General features: G+C 36.3%; 2 protein-coding genes across 3 annotated transcripts; one reads left to right on the top strand and one right to left on the bottom strand.

Moving 5' to 3' along the window:
- Positions 1-1,680: 1,680 nt before the first annotated feature.
- Positions 1,681-7,482, bottom strand: LOC130739383 (polypyrimidine tract-binding protein homolog 1-like). Of its 2 annotated transcripts, none has more exons than XM_057591653.1 (10): positions 7,156-7,480; positions 5,575-5,784; positions 5,367-5,429; positions 5,215-5,288; positions 5,044-5,139; positions 4,131-4,188; positions 3,949-4,053; positions 3,794-3,875; positions 2,724-2,836; positions 1,681-2,497 (listed from the first exon to the last, which is right to left on the bottom strand). In XM_057591653.1, exons 1-10 carry the CDS (start codon positions 7,336-7,338, stop codon positions 2,108-2,110), a joined length of 1,374 nt encoding a protein of 457 aa, XP_057447636.1. In that variant the 5' UTR covers positions 7,339-7,480; the 3' UTR covers positions 1,681-2,107. The 2 variants fall into 2 exon arrangements, with proteins under 2 accessions (XP_057447636.1, XP_057447637.1); XM_057591654.1 differs by having other exon boundaries at positions 2,335-2,497; positions 2,771-2,836; positions 7,156-7,482.
- A 2,304-nt stretch (positions 7,483-9,786) lies between these two features.
- Positions 9,787-14,504, top strand: LOC130739384 (KH domain-containing protein HEN4-like). Its single transcript, XM_057591655.1, has 8 exons — positions 9,787-9,939; positions 10,346-10,984; positions 11,239-11,667; positions 11,904-12,161; positions 12,262-12,528; positions 12,646-12,701; positions 13,977-14,044; positions 14,208-14,504. Exons 2-7 carry the CDS (start codon positions 10,412-10,414, stop codon positions 14,023-14,025), a joined length of 1,632 nt encoding a protein of 543 aa, XP_057447638.1. The 5' UTR covers positions 9,787-9,939; positions 10,346-10,411; the 3' UTR covers positions 14,026-14,044; positions 14,208-14,504.
- The last annotated feature ends 4,202 nt before the right edge of the window (positions 14,505-18,706 follow it).

Genomic DNA, 18,706 nt, shown 5'->3' on the forward strand with positions numbered 1-18,706 from the left:
TATTTATAAGCAACAAAAAAAATTCACATAGTTTAAGAAATGTAGTAAAATTAGATAAAATGCATTAAATTTGTCTTTAATCAAAATAAACTTCCAAAATTACCCTTTGTTAATCGTGTTAGAAAGTGAGAAAGAGTGAGAATAATTAATGAGACACATTCTACACGTTAGAATTAATAAGGGCATCATTGGAAAAAAATAATTAATATAGCTCAAACTTTCATTTGGTTCTTATAAAAAAGACCAATATTTTTCTTCTCTTTCATGCTTATAAATAGGACCGGAGGGAGTATTTTAGTATTTTTAACCCATAGTTTATACAAAATTAATACAAAAATTCAACTTCTTAATAAGTGTGCAAATGAGAATATTTGCTTACAATTGAGGCTAGAGGGAGTACTAGTTAGGCATGAAAGTGGGGAGCTAATTAAGTAGCTTAGGTAACTGGGGAGCGGGAATAATTGCATCATTCTTAGATTATTCTTGTTATTACGATGCATAGTCTCCAAGCTCGGAATTGAATTATGCTTCACAAACATGTGTGGTTGGTAGTATAGTCCAATCATATATATGCATACCAACCAATTTGTCTCGTAAGAACTTGTATTAGTTCTAACTCTAATATGAAAATTATTTTAAGGATGAGAATTGCTCTATTTTTATAAGGGTTTTCTTTGTTAAATCTCTAGTACGTCTATCAACTATGTGAGGCATTAGCATCATCATGTTGTAAAACCACTTGTTGGAATAATAAATTTACGGTTTGAGGGTGTAAATTTAATCTAAAATGACTTAACACAATTAGACTTTTAGCATCCAAGCTTTTTTTAGGGTTCAAAGGTGTTTTAGATAAACACTCAAATGGGTTGTCCAACGACACTTACATCATGTGGGAGTATAAATCTCAAGAAGGAGCAGTACAATGCATATAGATAAGTAGATAAAAAAAATAAATCATGTTCACACAGGCTGATGCATCCAACTGAATGTATGAAGTAGAAACTCTAAAAAGCAATACAAAGCTCATAGACCTCCAAATTTCAACAATGAAGCCAAAGCTCCACCATAGCCTCTAATTGTTGTCTAGAAGCGAAAAGTTGATAAAATTCTTACAATGTCGCTTCTTTACTTTCGAGACCTAACCAACTCTACTGGAGATGTGCATGAACAGCTACTAGAACGACCAAAAGAAATCCACTGATGACAACAAACCAACATTTAAGGTAACGGAGGGTGAATGGAGGGTTTGGACTGGAGGAGGAGCTTACCAAAACGAAACACTTTCATGAAGAAAAAGCCTCCTTAATGAAAGAGGAACCCCCAAAGGGGGAGCAGCAGCTACACTAATATTTTCCCCCTTTCTCTACTGTAGGGTTTGGTTTGTTAGAATCATTTTAGCATCCAAGCTTATATCCTTCTATTTTTCTCTTCAACCCTCTATGTGGGTGGGCTAGTCGAGTTGAGTTTGGTATCTTTCAATGAATTGAACTTATGCTCCCTTTTTTTCTTCCTTTTGTTTGGGATTCTAGTTCCTTTCCTTTTTTTCATCCTTGGATTTTTTCCTTGGACCATGTATGATGAGACTACATGGGCTCTAATACTATATTAATATTTCTTGAACAATCGAACGCAAAGTTAATTCTTGAACTTTAACTTATGCACGCTATAGCAGAAAAAAAAGGCACAAAAATGTGGCGGTTTACATAATTGAAGAGGGGGGGGGGGGGGGTGTATGTATTTTGTTGCCATACACCAAGGAAAGGACCTACACAGCAAAGCACAAATCCCCATTAGCTGGGTACCAACTTGACACCCATTAAAGGAGGAAACAACAAAGAAAAATACAGGCATCCAAATCAGAAAAAATGGAAAGAATTCACCGCTGTGCACCTCGTGCCCGCAAGGGTTGGTATAAACAAAAACAATGAATGTGTAAACAAAGCCATGCAAGAAGTAAGAATAATACATCGAAAGAGCGACCAATATGAGGAGAGGCATTGCACTTGAGACATTTGAAATTGAAACTGTAATTCGGTAGACCTCTTATGATCCAACAAAAAAAACGTAGGGGGCAGAGGGGAATCTCTTTCATTCAGTTGAAATATTACTAACCATGATAATGTTGAAGACCAGCAAATGAACTGGGTTGTGTATGAGGTGAGGAACCAGGACCTGGAGGTGAAGCAACACTGGGCTGTGAATGTACATTCTGAGTGATTCCCATAGAACTTGCATTATGAACTAAATGGTTGCTTGATGTTGCTGCTGGGGAATAACCGGGAAAAGTACCAGGTGCGGGTATATAACTTTGGCTAACTTCCTGATGGGCCGGATCCCATGATGACATTTGTCCACCGGATACTTGACCCTGTAATGCAGGGGCACTACCAGGGTACATAGGAGCAGCCTGAGGATTCGGCCATGCTGTTGCAGGAACTTGTGCTGCACGGAGACTAGGATCCAACACTGTATAGTCTCTGCTTTTGTCACTGTAAGCCTAAAACCAAAAACAATTATATTTAATACTTAAAATCAGATTCTGCGATAGTCATTCACAGATTAAAAAGAAAATACTGTAAAAGGTCAATCAAGTTTCGAGGAGCATACACTCAAGACCCATTTGTGATCAAGAAATTGTCCACATTGCTTCTAAGAATATCTTTAAACCCCTCTCCCCAATACTTTCCCCTCATGAACACTAACTAAAACACATATCTTTATACCTTTACATTGAGATCAGTATGACGAGAGTATGTTAGATGAAGCTTACAATAGCCACCATCATATATGCAATGCCCCTCTAAAGCTTCTTTGGCAGCTGCTGCTGTTGTGACATCTGAAAGGACGGGCCACAAAAGGAAATGATTTGTCAAGTAAAGGATGCACAATTACTATACATAAACAAATTAAGAATTTCAATGGACTATAGAATAAAGGAAGATCTATTCCATGATATATTACGGTTAAAAAGTTCAGGGGTTAAGAGTAATGGTTTTAGATTAACTATATCATAATTAACTATACAAAACAAAAAGCCTAGAATGGTAATGACGGGACTTTGAGAAACTACTAGAATTAGTGTTAATCATATTCTAGGGGTGAAATAAAGCCAAGTTAAGCCTGAACTCAGCTTAAACTTTATTTTATCAACATCAAGCTCAAGATTGTTTTGAGTAATTTTCAATCAATAAATCATATCATTAAAAATTATTAGTAAAATTTTAAATTATATCATATAGAGTAATAAATATTTGACATAATTAGTCGAGTTTGAGTGGAGCCTATCATGCTCAGACAGCTGTTGTTTTCATGTTTGGTTTTATTTGAATATGCCACGTTATCCTAATCTAATCTACATATGATCATAAACCATGGTCTGGAGCAAAAGAAAAACTGATGAGAAGAAATACCATTAGGTGGTAATTTATCATCTAGGATTTATCAGCTTAATATAGAATAAAAGACAGAATATAGCACGCCAAAGAAGCTAAAAAAATACAACAAAGCTGCCCATTCTATCAGAGTAGTTTCTGTTAAACACCATGAGTAGAGTTCCCCTCACAGATGAAAACACATAATCATACAGAAAAATAGTATCATGACTATTTTCCATTCATGAGTGAGAACCATCACCCACATTCCACAGTGAAGCAGAAGGAAAATTATCATCACATTGTATAAATGTGTGGCAAAAAAGGAATATAAAGATGTGTATATATAGTATATACTTTCGAAGTTCATAGTAAAAATAAAGACTACAGACTCAAGAGCATCAGTCAAATAGGATTAATACCAGGGTATTGAATCAGTGCCTGAGTTTGACCATTCTTTTCAAATATAGCAATTTTCTGCACAGTGCCAAATGCAGAAAACACCTGTAACAAATAAGCAGCATTGAGTATAATCATCTATAAATTTGAAATTTTAATGAGAAATACAAGTTCTCACCGTGTGAAGAACTTCCACAGTGACAGCGTACTGCATATTTTCAATTGTAGCCAAAAGCACATTGCTCTCAGATTCGGTTCTCTTCCCGTCAGGACCAACAACAGGCTGAAAATTATAAATTGTAAGAACATACTAAAATCTTGAAAAAAATACATTATTGAAGAAAAAATGAACAAAAGTACCTGTAATGCCCCGTCAATAGCAGTCTGATTAACAGGAAGCATTGGATTTGTGTAGTCCCTACAAAGTCATAAGAGTAAATGAATATAACCAAACCAAGGATTGTCATAGGACTAATATCAACAAATGATTTCAAAAATAAATGCAGTAAGGATATTGTACAAAATCAACCATATGAATTTAAATATCATGTAACTATAGATGTTCCACTTCTATTTCCTTTTCCTGCCAACTAGAATATATCTAGTTTTTTGAAAATAGGTTTTAAACTTGGAATCTCCATAAAAGGGGAAAAAAAGTATTGTCTGATAGTTTTTATAAAAGAAGATATTATCAAAAAGAAAATATCACTTGATAATGGCCAGTGGGGATCTTGGCATAATCAACCATAGAAAAAAATTTGTGTCTGATTGACGATTCAATTAAGAAATCTAGATGATGTGCGCCTGTGACAACAACTACAAATTGATATATAGAGATTGCACTTATAAAAGGCAGTTTGTACGTTTTGAAATCAGAATTATCATCATAGATAAAGATCAAGGAGAACAAATTAAATTGAGATTTAAGAACAAAACACAGTTAATATTAACTCTCTAATATGATTAAACAAATTACCCACATGCAGAAAAGGTAGCTTTATACAATTGGTTTCCATAACAAGAGAATAATATTTTTCATAATTAAAGTCTAATGATAACAAATTTATCTAACATCTGGAAAAAGAAAGAAAACTAGTAAGAGGTCATTACAACACATCTGCATTCTGACTGCCAACTTTATATAACTATTAGATGACAAAACCTATATATCTTTCAGTTTTCAGCACATTAGAGGACACCATGAAAAATTACATGCAAGGGCATTTAAGTTTAAACACAACAGAGAATAGCTGTCTCGAATCCCCATTACTACCTGCTGCGATTAGATTGGAATTTGATATTGAGATCTCTATGTGCTGAGTATGAAATACGCAAGTTACAAGAACCAACATGCTGTGGGAGCAAGTAACTGTACATAAAAGAAATCATTAGTATTAATGATGAGGGTGAAAAAGAAAAGAGGAAATGTAAAAGCAAAGTTTGCCTGGGTATGCTTCTTCCATCCAGTGCATTCCTAGCCAAAGAAGCAGTCTCAGCATCAGTGAACTGAATCAAAGCCTTCCACAAAATAACACACAGTGAATACTGAGAATGATACATTGAAAGAAGTGCAATTTAATTTACTGTTTCACTAACCTGGAAACCTGCAGTCTTTTCAAATGTAGCGATTTTGTGTACAAAGCCAAATGCAGAAAACACCTGAATAAAGCATAAAGACATGTACCAAATCAAATTAGCAAATATGCATTACAAAGAAAGTAGTACAATGCACATTTTACACAAACAAGGAGCATGCAACCTCACATACAGATCCTAATCAACTAGTCAACTCAGTAGCACTTACCAAGTGGATAACATCGATTGTCACATCTCCAGCTTCTACGCCTTCCATGGTTACTAGCAAGACATTTCCAGGGACATCTCCAGGGGCTTTATTGTTGACAATTTCATGTCTATTGGAATATTGAATGTAAACAGTTTTGCCTCGAACCTGAGCAGGCTCTGAAGATGAAGCATAATATGAAACCATTGAAATGGCTTGATTTAGATCCCCCTGGTAAAGCATATATACTTAAGAGCTTAGAAACTTGAGAAGGAAAACCAATAAAGAACCAGATCAAAGTGTGTCATCAAATATAAGAAAGCATGTAATGCAGCCCAGTACTATAGTTCATATCTTGAGAGTCATTTACTCGTTTACCATTATTGTTGTGATTCAGTATATACACTAGTCAGTTGTCATCCACATAAAGTTCTAACTTCTAACTAGGGAAAAAAAACTGAAATAACCTATGGGAAAGCCAGTTCGAAGACCAGTTGCAGAAACAAGTAGTTTATGGTCTACATATTTCCAACTGAACTTCACTTGCATTAAGAGTCATCAGACTTCTAAAATTCCCATCCGTCCATTTAACTTCATTTATTCAGAAAAATTACTGAAAAAAATTATCCATAAATATTCATCTTTGTAATCTAGTCTCCAGTTCAGTCTCTTTCATAAAGACCTAGGAAGCAAAAACACTTCAAAATGCCAAACACACTCGTTTCAAATATGTATCAGCACCCAGATGCAATAGTAGTCACTCCTGAAACACCATGGATAATTCCTAGCTTGTACTTCTTTTTTTGTTTTAAATTTGAGTCGATTCAAGTGAAATAGAGTTTGATAAACAGGAACTCCTAGTGTTTACCTACAATGATTAATTATTTTTTTTAAAAAGGACAACCCATGTTTTGTCTGATAACCAAACAAGGTCTAACACAACTAGTAGATAGTTGGGTTCCTTAAGCATCTAGTCCAATGTCAATTCATGGGCGGTGCGTAGGGAGAATGATTTATTGGGAGAGGCCTGCCCACTTTTTTTTTTGACATCCGAGGCCTACCCACTTAATGCGAACTCAGAGCATCGAGAGTATTAGTCTCATGGCTGCCGACTGTGGGGATACCTCGGCGCAACCAAAAAAATACTGTCTGATTTTTATGAGATAATATTATAATTTATTAGCTTTATTACACTTCTCGTACTACAAGAGTTCCCCAATAACTTTCAGCAGTAACCAAATCCCTCAATTTCTCTAATTGAAAAAACACAGTTCTCTTATCCAGCTTGGTCTCCAATTACTGAATGAAAATAGTGATCAGACCAACAATTTGCACACATAACACAACATTTTATTAAGCTAAAGTGCTAAACACCTCAGTCACATCAACAGTGTTAATCAAGCCAATTCTGATATTCAATATTGCTGAACAGTTAGAACCATATTCCTATTGAACTCAATCTCTCTCAAATTTTCAAACAGTTAAAACCCTAACAATCACAATTCTAATCCAAAAATCAGAAAAACAAACTCACAATTGAAAAACGATATTAGCGAGCGAGAGAGAGAGAGAGAGAGAGAGAGAGAGAGAGTAGGAGCTTACGAATTCAACAAAAGCTTGATTCTTATTGGCGCCAACATTGCACTTGGTGTTCATGACCTGGCCGAAGGGGCAACACAGTTGAACGAGCTCGTCTTCCGTGCACTCCCATGGAAGGTTGCGGAAGTGCAGCACCTTCGAAGGTGTTTGATTGTACCGGAACTGTTGCGCTGTTGACGCAGACATCGGTTGGTCACGATTTCGATTGGGGGCTCCGGCGCGGCGAGCGGAGAATGGGGATTCGGAAGGGTGTTTGGGTGCCGAGAAAATGTGCTGCTCGATTCCGAGAAAACGAGTTTGAGAGTGATTCGTTAAACGTTTTGTTTAATCTTAATCTTAAATTTTAATTTAATATATAAAATAACCTTTTTTTTACATGGAGAGCTTAGCCAAAAAAAAAAAGGAAATGGAGCAATTCTCTAATTCTATTTTTGATTTTAGGTTTCACACTTTTACTTTTCGATGTAATTTGCCTTGGATTTAAGAATGTTATTTTTCACCCCAAAACTATTACATAATATGTATAAAACTTCAATCACTGCCTGAACCTTCAAGCTAAAGGCCTTACAAAAAAGGAGGATGTCATCTACGAAGAAAAGATGAGAAATTGGAGGCCCCCTAGGTGACACTTTAATCGGCTTTCATATGCCATAATCCATAAGATGGTGAATATGAATTGAGAGTCTCATCATACAATGCACAAAAGGATAAGGAGATAGGAGATCGCCTTGTCTAAACCCTCTCCTCGAACCAAAAAAAGATGAGAACCATTTCAAATGATGGAAAATTGAGAAAGGCTAACACAACATATGATTACTTGATGATACCGACATACTGCTAGGAAAGTTGAACACCACCAAAGTCTCCTTTAGAAAGAACCAGGCTTCTTCTAGAAGGTCAGACTCACTTCTGTGGATGAAGAAATGATTAATTCACACTTCACTTTATCTCTCATTTTCACACATTCTTATTTTATTATATTTCTCTATGTATCATAAATCATATCACTCATTTTAGATAGGCATGACAAATACATTAGAATTAAATATTAAAGGTTTCTGCAGGAGGTTAGGTGCCTCCAATTCTCTTACGTCCGAACTTTAGGCTATCCGGGTGCGGTTAACATAGTTGTTAAAGAGGCCATCCCAAAAGTGATTATTGAAAGTGATTTCAGTGATGCAGTTAAGGCTATTACTTCAGATGGGGTCCTTGTCCCTTTGTACGTGGAGCTGTTTAACCACATTTGTAAGGGTATCTATCTATTACTTAATAAAGCTGAAGCAGAGAGAAAGTTTCATTTCACTGTTCATTTGGGAGAGCTCATCTCCACCCTCCAATTTTTTCAATCTTACGGTAGACTTACGTTGGATTAATTTACTGTTTCTTACCTCATGGTTACAAGTTGCTGGCCCACTTTTGTACTGTTCATGAACCTTCTCTCCCATTTCCTACGACACCACCGTTTCTGACCTCATGGGCATGTGAAGAGTAAATTGGGCCGAGAAGTTATTTTTTTTATACAGATCTTTAGGTTAGTCATTTTTTCACCTTTTTTTTTGATCAATTTGATATACATGGATGTGTTAGTATTGAACATGCATAAGTTTTTTTTGTTACATATGGAAAAACATGCATAAGTTAAGTTTTGTTTGGATAATAATATTCACACATCCTAAAATTAATGTTCACATATTTAATCATTTTAAAACCTTTTAGTTACATGTTTTATTCACATTCATAATTTTATATTTTCATAATTTCAAATTATGTAATTAAATATTTTGTTTTTGGATTTTCAAAGTTGAAGTTCTAGAATTTTTTAAAAAAAAAAACTTCTTAACCTTTACAATTTTGAATTTTTTTTATTGACTTTAAGAAATAAAAATGAGAAAAAGTTTGATGCACCAACGGTGCAAAGTTTTTTTACACCGTCAACCAATCAGATTTCATGAATGTGGTAAAGATAGATTTTTTCTTATTTAATTAAATTGAATGAAATGACCAATCTTTGAAATCTAATTGGTTGACTTTTTAAAAAAAATTTACACGGTCAGTGCATCAAAGTTAAACTCAATAAAAATTTAAAATTCAGTTACGGTGATAAAACAAAAATTCTCTCATGCTTATATGTCTTTAATTTGAAAAATATTTTGTTTCCATTTATCTCCAAACCCTATTTGCAGGTTGGAATCGAGTTGAAGTTGGAACCGTGAGCAGACTGCTAATATGTAGATTGCTTTACTCATTTTAATAAATTGTAGAATAAAGTTTAACAAATTGTAGAATTGTTTCTCCGTGCATCGCACGGAAACGGGCACTATCCTAGTATTGTCCTATATGGAGATGTTGTTCCAACTTATTCATCGAGACATCAACTTTGTAGCATACTCTTCAGCGAAGAATGACCGTGGTTTTGGCTTTGGATTATCTTGCACTACCCTTCGTTAGAGTGCCATATCATTTTGGTTCACGATACTTGTGAGACCTTAACCTCTCTAAGTGCTCTTGTAAATTATAGTGTAACGTCTTTTCGTCTTTTAGGGGCTTGCCCTTCCATGTTAAAAAAAACCTTTATACTTTGTAGAAATATTAAAGTTTTTTTTTTGAAATGAATATTAAAGTGATTAGTGATATTTTTTAATTAAGAAAATACCTGTACACATGACACCCTTCCTCCTCATATCATTGAAAACAGTAATATAAACCCAACCCTAACATCTGCAACCTTCACAAGATTCCCCATTGCTGTCCAGAAACGACGACTTTCCTCCACCATTCAACCCTCCGGTAAGCCCCTCCATTCCCAGATCCAATCTTTCCGGTTCTACACATTTCTTCTGATTCAAAATTTTCATCTACTCTTCAATTTTCCCCCAAATTCGAATTGGTAATCGTCCCTCTGGAAATTATCCGTAATTGTAATGTCGTAATAACAAAAATTGAATCTTTTTGGAGGACCGAAACCAATGCGTTGACAATTTCGCTTAATTTCTCATGCCCAGTTGAAATTTAATTGTTCAAAGTGTAGGACAATTTTCAAAAACACATTTTTCAGATTTTCTGAATTTATTTTTCTGGGATGCGTAGATAGCACTTTTGGTTCATGTGGGTTTATGTTAAAATGTCATAAAGTTTATTTTTTTATAATCTTTGTTCATGTTGTTTGATGACTTTGTGTTGTGAACATTTGCAGATTATCTAGGTTCTTGTTAGAGAGCTTTTGATTTGATTTAGTAGCTGAAATTAAGAGTTTGCTGTGATGGCTGGCCCAAGGAGTAGCTATGGTAAGCGCCCCAGCTCTCGTTCGGACCATGACAATAGAGGAAGCAAAAGGAGGAATACTGGTGATGACAGGGAGCAGTTTGTGATTGATCCGGAAGACACTGTGTACCGTTATTTGTGCCCTGGCCGTAAGATTGGCAGTGTTATTGGTAGGGGAGGTGAGATTGTTAAGCAACTTAGGGCGGAAACTAAGTCGAAGATTAGGATTGGTGAGACTGTGCCGGGGAGCCAAGAGCGCGTTATTACTATCTACAGCTCCAGTGATGAGGCGAATGCTGTTGAGGATGGTGGCAGTCATGTATGTCCTGCTCAGGATGCTCTGCTTAAGATTCATGACAGAGTGGCTGCTGAAGACTTGGATGATCACGATGAAGAAGGAGGTCCACAAGTGAATGCTAAGCTGCTAGTACCATCTGATCAGATAGGTTGTGTTATTGGAAAAGGTGGGCAGATTGTTCAGAGCATACGCAGTGAATCTGGGGCTCATATTCGTATACTTAAGGACGAGCATTTACCTCCATGTGCCCTGAGCTCTGATGAACTTGTGCAGGTAAACTGGATAGAATTTTCTTAGAATTATATTCAATTTATGATCCTTTTCAGTTATTTTTGTTTCACACTGTTAATCTAACTGTTTATCAGGGTAGTAGTTTAATTGCTATCTGGATGGCTTGGTTTCATCCAAATGTAGTAGATGCAGTAGTTGTTCTTGATTTGAAATACTGTTGGTTGAGTGGGAAGTGGGAACGGTTATCATATTTATCTTCGCTTATATTTTTCTTTTTATTGGTTTCGAAACTCCAGATTTCTGGAGATGCTGCTGTTGTGAAGAAGGCTCTGAATCAAATTGCATCTCGACTCCATGATAACCCGTCGCGATCTCAGCATCTGCTTACTTCCGCTGTTCCTGGTGTATATGCTGCTGGTGGTTCACTCATGGCTCCTGCTGGAAGAGCTCCAATTTTGGGGATAGCTCCTCTTGTTGGTTCTTATGGGGGCTATAAAGGTGACACTGGTGACTGGTCGCGGTCCTTGTACTCAGCTCCAAGGGATGAAATGTCTTCAAAGGAATTTTCAGTTCGATTGGTTTGTCCAACTGGGAACATTGGAGGTGTGATAGGAAAAGGTGGTGTTATAATAAATCAAATTAGGCAGGAGTCAGGGGCAACAATCAAAGTTGATAGTTCAGCAACAGAAGGAGATGAATGCTTAATAACCATTTCAACAAAAGAGGTGAAATATATTGATTGACCAGTGACTCATTTTTCTCTTTGCTGTATAAATTTAATTTTGTGGTATGATTTGTACTGGATTTATGATATTTTCTAAATTATGCTAATAACCATTTCAACCAAAGGAGGAGTAATATTGATCACCCAGTGAGCCATTTTTGTTTTTGCTCTTCAAATATACTTTTGTGGTACGATTTGTGCAGTCTTTGTGATACTTTCTGAATTGTGGTAATACAGTTCTTTGAAGACTCTTTCTCTCCAACAATAGAAGCAGCTGTGCGCTTGCAGCCTCGATGCAGTGAATCTACTGAAAGAGATTCAGGAATCATCTCTTTCACTACCCGTCTGCTGGTGTCAACCTCACGAATTGGTTGCCTTATTGGTAAAGGAGGATCTATCATAACTGAGATGAGGAGGCTTACAAAAGCTAATATCCGCATACTTCCAAAGGAAGATCTTCCTAGAATTGCATCTGAAGATGATGAAATGGTGCAGGTGAGGGTACTTTCTTTGATTGGGTGATGTCGTCTTCTTTGTGTGGCTGAAGTCCTAACATTGTTCTTTATTATTCACCCCTACCTGTCCTCTTGATTAGATTTCAGGAGACCTTGATGTCGCCAAGGATGCTCTTGTGCATGTACTTACACGTTTGAGAGCAAATCTATTTGATAGGGAGGGTGCTGTCTCTGCATTCCTTCCAGTTCTACCATATGTTCCTGTTCCAGCTGATGGACCAGATGTTCTAGACTATGACAGTAGAGATGGCAGAAGACATGGGCGTGGACATTCATATTCAAGTGGGTATGGAGGCTCAAGTGATTTAGCAGCTGGTGACACTTATGGGAGCTATGGAGGTCCACAGGTACTTCTATATGATCCGTTATGAGTTTATGAGAATATTTATGTGTGGCTGAGCTTTTCAAGTGTTAAACCAGTAATTGTAGTTTGATGTTTGTAATATTGTTCCATATGTCTGTAGCTTGGTAGCAGCGGCGCTTATGGAAGTTCCTCTTTGGGACGGAGCAATCCTGCTTGGTAACTAACTATCTTACCTCATGTCTGATTTTGTTCTTGATTTTGTTCTTTCTTCTTTACGAGTGTAATTTTCATCTTAGATGAATATGAGAGATCTGGTAGGTAGATGAATCTTTCATTTCTGCTGTGATTCTTTCTATTAATTTCCTCTTTTTACTAATAATTCTAGAAGTGCATATTATTTTCACTTTGTTTTCTGTTTTGAAAGAGTTGTGTGGGAGTGGGAAACTGTGAAAACAATGTCGGAACTGAACTTATCATAGAAATTATCAAGAAGACTCAGAGAACAGACATCTGGTTACGCTGGGACGTGCAAGAAATATAGAAACCAGAAACGAAAGAAAAATATCAAAGAAGCCTTCCCTGCCCTCTGTGGCAACAACCACCCGTCAAAGTCAGAACTAACCAAGTGATTGCCTTCTATACACAGTACCATCCATTCCTCTCATATTCACCCCCACCCACCCCCCCAAATGGTTCTAGCACCTCCTCCACACTCTACCAACTTTTCCCAGTAAAATTCTGTTCCTGCATCCTTTACTTCCTTTCTTGATTCTCTAGTTAATATACAGACTTAAGAGGCCCATCTGTTTCCTATCTAAATATTTGAAAATAGGAAACACAGTGAAACCAGCTTGATATTTTTATAATATTATTAGTGAATACAGGAAAATGAAAACACATAATTTTCTCAGACTATAGATGCCCTAATTTTCAGAAGAGAAATTATTTATAGCATGACATGAAGCACATGGCATGATTTCTGCCCTAATAAACCAGTAGGAGTATATGTTAATAGCTATGGTGGAAATAGGCTGGGTTGTATTGGGCTTCCAAAGGCCTGAGGCTGAAAGCTTATTTGAAATTCTACTTCGTAGTAAGGCATTTAAATAGATCATAAGTTCATTTTTAAATAGACTTGAAGGCTTAAATGATTATTTTTTGGGTGTACTAAATTGCTCTTGCAATTCCGACCTGAGTGTGGTGAAGGCCAGGGATGGATTTATGTTAAAGAGTGTGGGGGCAATTGCCCCCACAAGATTTTCTTTTCTTAATGATTAATTACTTTACTGGTATATATCAAGAGTTTAATTTCCCCCCACTAGTAGTTGGTAACTTCCTGTTAGACTTACTAGGCATTCTAGTAGCTTGATCTAGGCTAGGCTGTAGGCTCTTGCTAACCGTCTGGCCTATTTCCATCCCTACACCACACTGATATTTTATCCTTGAGTGTTCCTAAATTAATTCATTCTGATTTTTAGTATCTGCTTTCAGGTTGTCTAGTCAGTATGGTGGTTCTAGGAGGAGAAGCCATGCTTATTGAACTTGATGGGTCTTCACAGGTAGAACACATATTTTATATACTCTTTTAGCTTGCAACTTCCTGTAATGTAGGCCAGTGAAGTTTGTATATAAGAGATTGATATCTTAACCTGACCAGTATCCCGTTTAGAATTCTGATGCTCTTATTTTCCCTCTGTTCCCTTTCCCTTACCATCCAAACAGAAGAGATCTATGAAGCCTGAAGCCTGTCCACTGCCTAAACTAGAAGACCAGATGAACCAGGGTTTGACAAACTTATGCCCGCCTTGACGCGTCTACTTAGAGGACCAAACTTTTTTGGGAGACTATTGAGATTGGCCATGTCCATCATACCTTTATTCCCAAGCTCGATAACTTGTGATCCCAAGAACCTATATTCTGTTTTCATTTGTCTTTAGAACTAAAAACAACACCGTGTACCTATGATCATCCGGCAGTTATATACTTGTATCCCTGTTTCTGGGTCTTATTTTCTCATAATTCACCGTCTCATGAAGTATGAACTATTATGGTTGTTTTAGTATCATGTTAATTTCTGCTAAGATGTCCGACCACCTTACACAAAATTTGGTCGAGTTTTTGTGTCATCTCTACTGCAGGTGCCACTAATTGCTCAAAATATATCATCATAAGCAGGTAAAGGTGTATTGCATTGTTTGAATCTGAAAATTCATGCTCATGGATAGTTACTATGAGCACTTACATGAGTAGACCTTTGAGTTTAAGGTATTACTAGTTATGCTCTTATTAACTGTAATACTGAAGCATGCTTTGGAGGAGCACATGATCATTGGTGATTCGAAAATAGAATCCCATGCCTTTCACCTCTTTTCTCATCACATGCTATTGATCCAGTGCATGCTTTTGTTTGAGCTTAGCATTCAGCTGCATTGAATTAATTTTTGTATTTTTTGATTACTTGGTAGCAATAATTATATTGTAGTACACTAGTACTGCTACTCAAAATGTTGGCTTACAGAAGAAGATATCTGCTGTCAGGCCACTGGGTCACCTGCACAGTTCATTGATTGGGTGTCAATCTTATGGTACTGTGAGTTGATCCAGTGGTTGATATGCAAGTGTGAGCCTAGTGTTAGTCTTATAATACTGTTATCGGGTACTTGTTTGAAAAAATATGGCCTGAGGAGGCTACGGCCCGATTTTCTTTGGGAGGTTTGGTGTCTTTCATTTTTTCAGGTAGTGAGATAAGATGAATCTGATGTTTACGTTCTCGCTTTGATGATTCCTTCGAGATATTGTGGATCAATTGGAATTTAATGGCCCATGTGTAGGTTGTCTATTATTTTGATTGGCTTTACGTTTTACTGGGCTGTAATTTTAGTCGAAATCAATTTGTTTATTATGTGCATTTGCAGCTCATTTGGTAGGTATTTTAGGTATTAGCAATTTTTGTTGCGAACTGGTGATTATTCGGATTTTATTGGTGGCTGATTTTGTGCTAAACACTAGTGATTTCTTTTTCTGATAGCTTGGCATGTTGCATATCTACATTTTGTTTCAAACTGCATGAATAATTAACCTTTAAGATTTATTTTCAGTGCAATAAAATAGACTAAGATACAGTTAAATTAGAATGAATGGTGAGAGAGATGGAACTGCAACCCCTGCACTTTCATTTTCAACTGTAGGGGATCCAAATCTTACAAGAATCAGTTAGGACCCCCAAGAATTCATTTTTGTAGACTTCATGGGATTGGGTGTGACCTACGTCTTGTGATTAATAACTGCTTTTGGGTCCATAGTCCCATTTGGAATTATTTTGTTCTGCAATTTGAATTTAACCCTGGCCATGTGCACTAAACAAAGTCAACTGAAGTGAATGTTTTCAAGCATCCCACACAACTAAAGTCTTGCTAAACTAAAATGAATTTACTTTGACCATTTTTTTTTGGCCATAAATTGAAGTTCTTGAGCTTCTATTTGTACAAAAAAATTGAATTTTTCGCATTTGATAGATATTAAGTTTGATTTTCTAACTTGTACGGCATGTTCTAAAAAGTCTCATGGAAACTTTGTTAACTTTCCTTGTTATTAAGGCATTGGATTTATCTAATAGGGTCATGTTATAATAATCAATAATAATTAACCGTATTTAAAGGTCTATTATGTTGATAAGTCGACTAAGTTTTTTTTTTTCTTAACACTGATCGCATTCACTAGTTACATATTATCTATGGCAGCTAGATGTGAACTCAAGATGAGATGCGTTCCTTCTGTTGAGCTCCCAAATATTGTTGCCCTCGGAGTGTGAACGATGGAGAATTTTCCTAGCACATTAAGTTCAGTTCAAACTCAAATATGTTCTATTGAATTTTGATTTTCATGATCAAAGGGAAGGGGTTAATTTGTGGAGTGTCGTTTATATGGATTTAATAAGCTTACATATATGTTCACATATTTGTTTTCATAAATGAGGCACAGAAAGGAGAAAATCAGCCATGAAGCATCACATATAACCCGATAAGGATGAGGGTAAGACATATCCTAGATGAGAATATATCTCAGCAACGTTGTTTCTAAAGCGATATCTAACTAATAGAAATGGCTGGAGTATTTGGTATCCCATCCAATCCAATCATAGTTTAAAACAAGGATTCTTTGCTTTAGAGTCAAAATCCACACACTTGCCATAACATTCAAGTCCTATGTCTTAATGGCCAAATGTAGTAAATTAGACCCACCTAACTCAATAGTATTAGTGTAAGTGAGATGCTGCTGTTCATGAACAAAGATAAAGCTCTTCTCTTAAATGACAAACAGAGCTGATCTCAGAAGCTACTCTGAGCTAGGGTGATGAATCTTAAATAAAAGTGCTCACATTTATTGGTTTCTTCACCTATGCTAAGTCACATCCTGCAATAAGAATCCTCCACATTACTCATCTTTTTTCTAGTTTCACTGTAGATAAAGGACACCAATTGGACAGTTAAAGAACTGCTCCCTCTGCAGGAATGCTAGGACTATTAAATGCTTTGAATTTCCATGCTAGTAATTTTTTTATATAAGATTTATCAGTGGCTTTCTGTGTCTCTAACCCTCATTCGTCTATTTCCTGCCAAGATTGGACTTTGAGTCCAATTGGCTTCTTCTTCTCTACTAGTTATCACAGACCCCCTAATAGGATCCATGCTTATTTGTTTCTATCAAATAGAGGGTTCTTTTCTCCTCATTCTAACAGGGAATGTTGTCTTCCTCATTTGGGGAAAAAAGTCCCAGCAGTCTTTCAGTTCTGTGATTATGGTGGCAGTGATGGGATTCATTTGATTGGTTAGACTAATCTGCCTTGTTTTCTGAAAGAATTTTATATTCCTCAGGATTATTGAGCCTTTTTCAGCTTATGGTCATTCAAATTTCATCTGATGTCTAACATGTGGGAATGAGGTCATGTAGTGCAGCCAAGGATGACTTGCCGGCATTGCCTGCTCAGTGCTCACATGTAACTAATTGTCCGGCAAGTCATCTCTGGCTACGTAAAGGCCTCGTTCTCTCATGCTAAACTTCATGATGATATAGCCATGCACAATTTGGACATGATCAATGGTGAGACTTACTGGTATACTAATGCTGTAGCTATAAACGATGTAACATAATGTAGAGAAATACATATAATCTGCTGCAGCTAGTAACTCAGTCAAGGTTGATTCTCATGTTGATTTAACATTGCCAGATTTTGCAGGTATCAACATTCACCTCTTGTTCAATCTCCTTCCATTTGTGAATTTGAAAAATCATCTTAGTAATATTTTACTAGCCTTCCCATTATATTGTCATTGTCCCCCATCTTTTCATTTTAGGGCGTGTTTGCGAGTTAAGTTTTAAAAGGGACGGAAGGGAAGAGGGGAGAGCTTCTCATAAGCTTCATATCAAGACTAAGTATTAAAGATATTGCACATATACGACGAGGAGAAAAAACTTCTTTAAGTCCCTATCTTAATGCATTGTTCTAGTTAACTTGACTTATAGTATGTATGAGCATCCCTTTAATAGTAGGATTTTCCCTTTTCTTTCTCACAAGAAATCTAACACTTAGTTATGAGAACTTTTGCAAATGAAAAAAACTTTTTAGCCAGCCTTCCACTGCTTAATGTGCCGACACACCTGATAGTGAGGCAGATGATTAGTCTTACGACTATTGACTGTGAAGATACCTTGGTTAATATCCAAAGATAAACAAAATGTTGCTTACATATATGTAAGCTCTTGGCAAGAGAACTATTCATTTTGTGTTTTGAAAAAGGTTCCAATCCATTGTTATTCATTGTTTCTTTTCCTGCAATATGATTTAGACCTTCATCTTGAATGAAGTGATCAATTTGAGGGTTGTAAAAGTGAGGAATAGCAAAAATCAACTACTGTTGAACCGGGTTGTAATTATTTACTCACCATATAACGTTTAGCATCAGTTGAATTGAACTATAGAGAATTTGAGGGTTGTTATAAACTCTTATATCGAGATTGAACCCTTTCAAAATTGTTGAGGATTATGGGGGGTCTATTTTTAGAAGTACAGAATGCTTTGCGTCCAGCAACCTTATGCAGTTTTGTCCGGACATAAATTTAATGTTAACTGATCTGACATATCTCTCCAGTATGAACAATCAATGCGGTCACATGGAGTAAGGTTTCAAATTAACTTTTGTTTGGGCCCTATTTACTGCATG

Source organism: Lotus japonicus, chromosome 2 (genome assembly GCF_012489685.1).
Source record: "Lotus japonicus ecotype B-129 chromosome 2, LjGifu_v1.2".
Lineage (NCBI taxonomy): Eukaryota > Viridiplantae > Streptophyta > Magnoliopsida > Fabales > Fabaceae > Lotus > Lotus japonicus.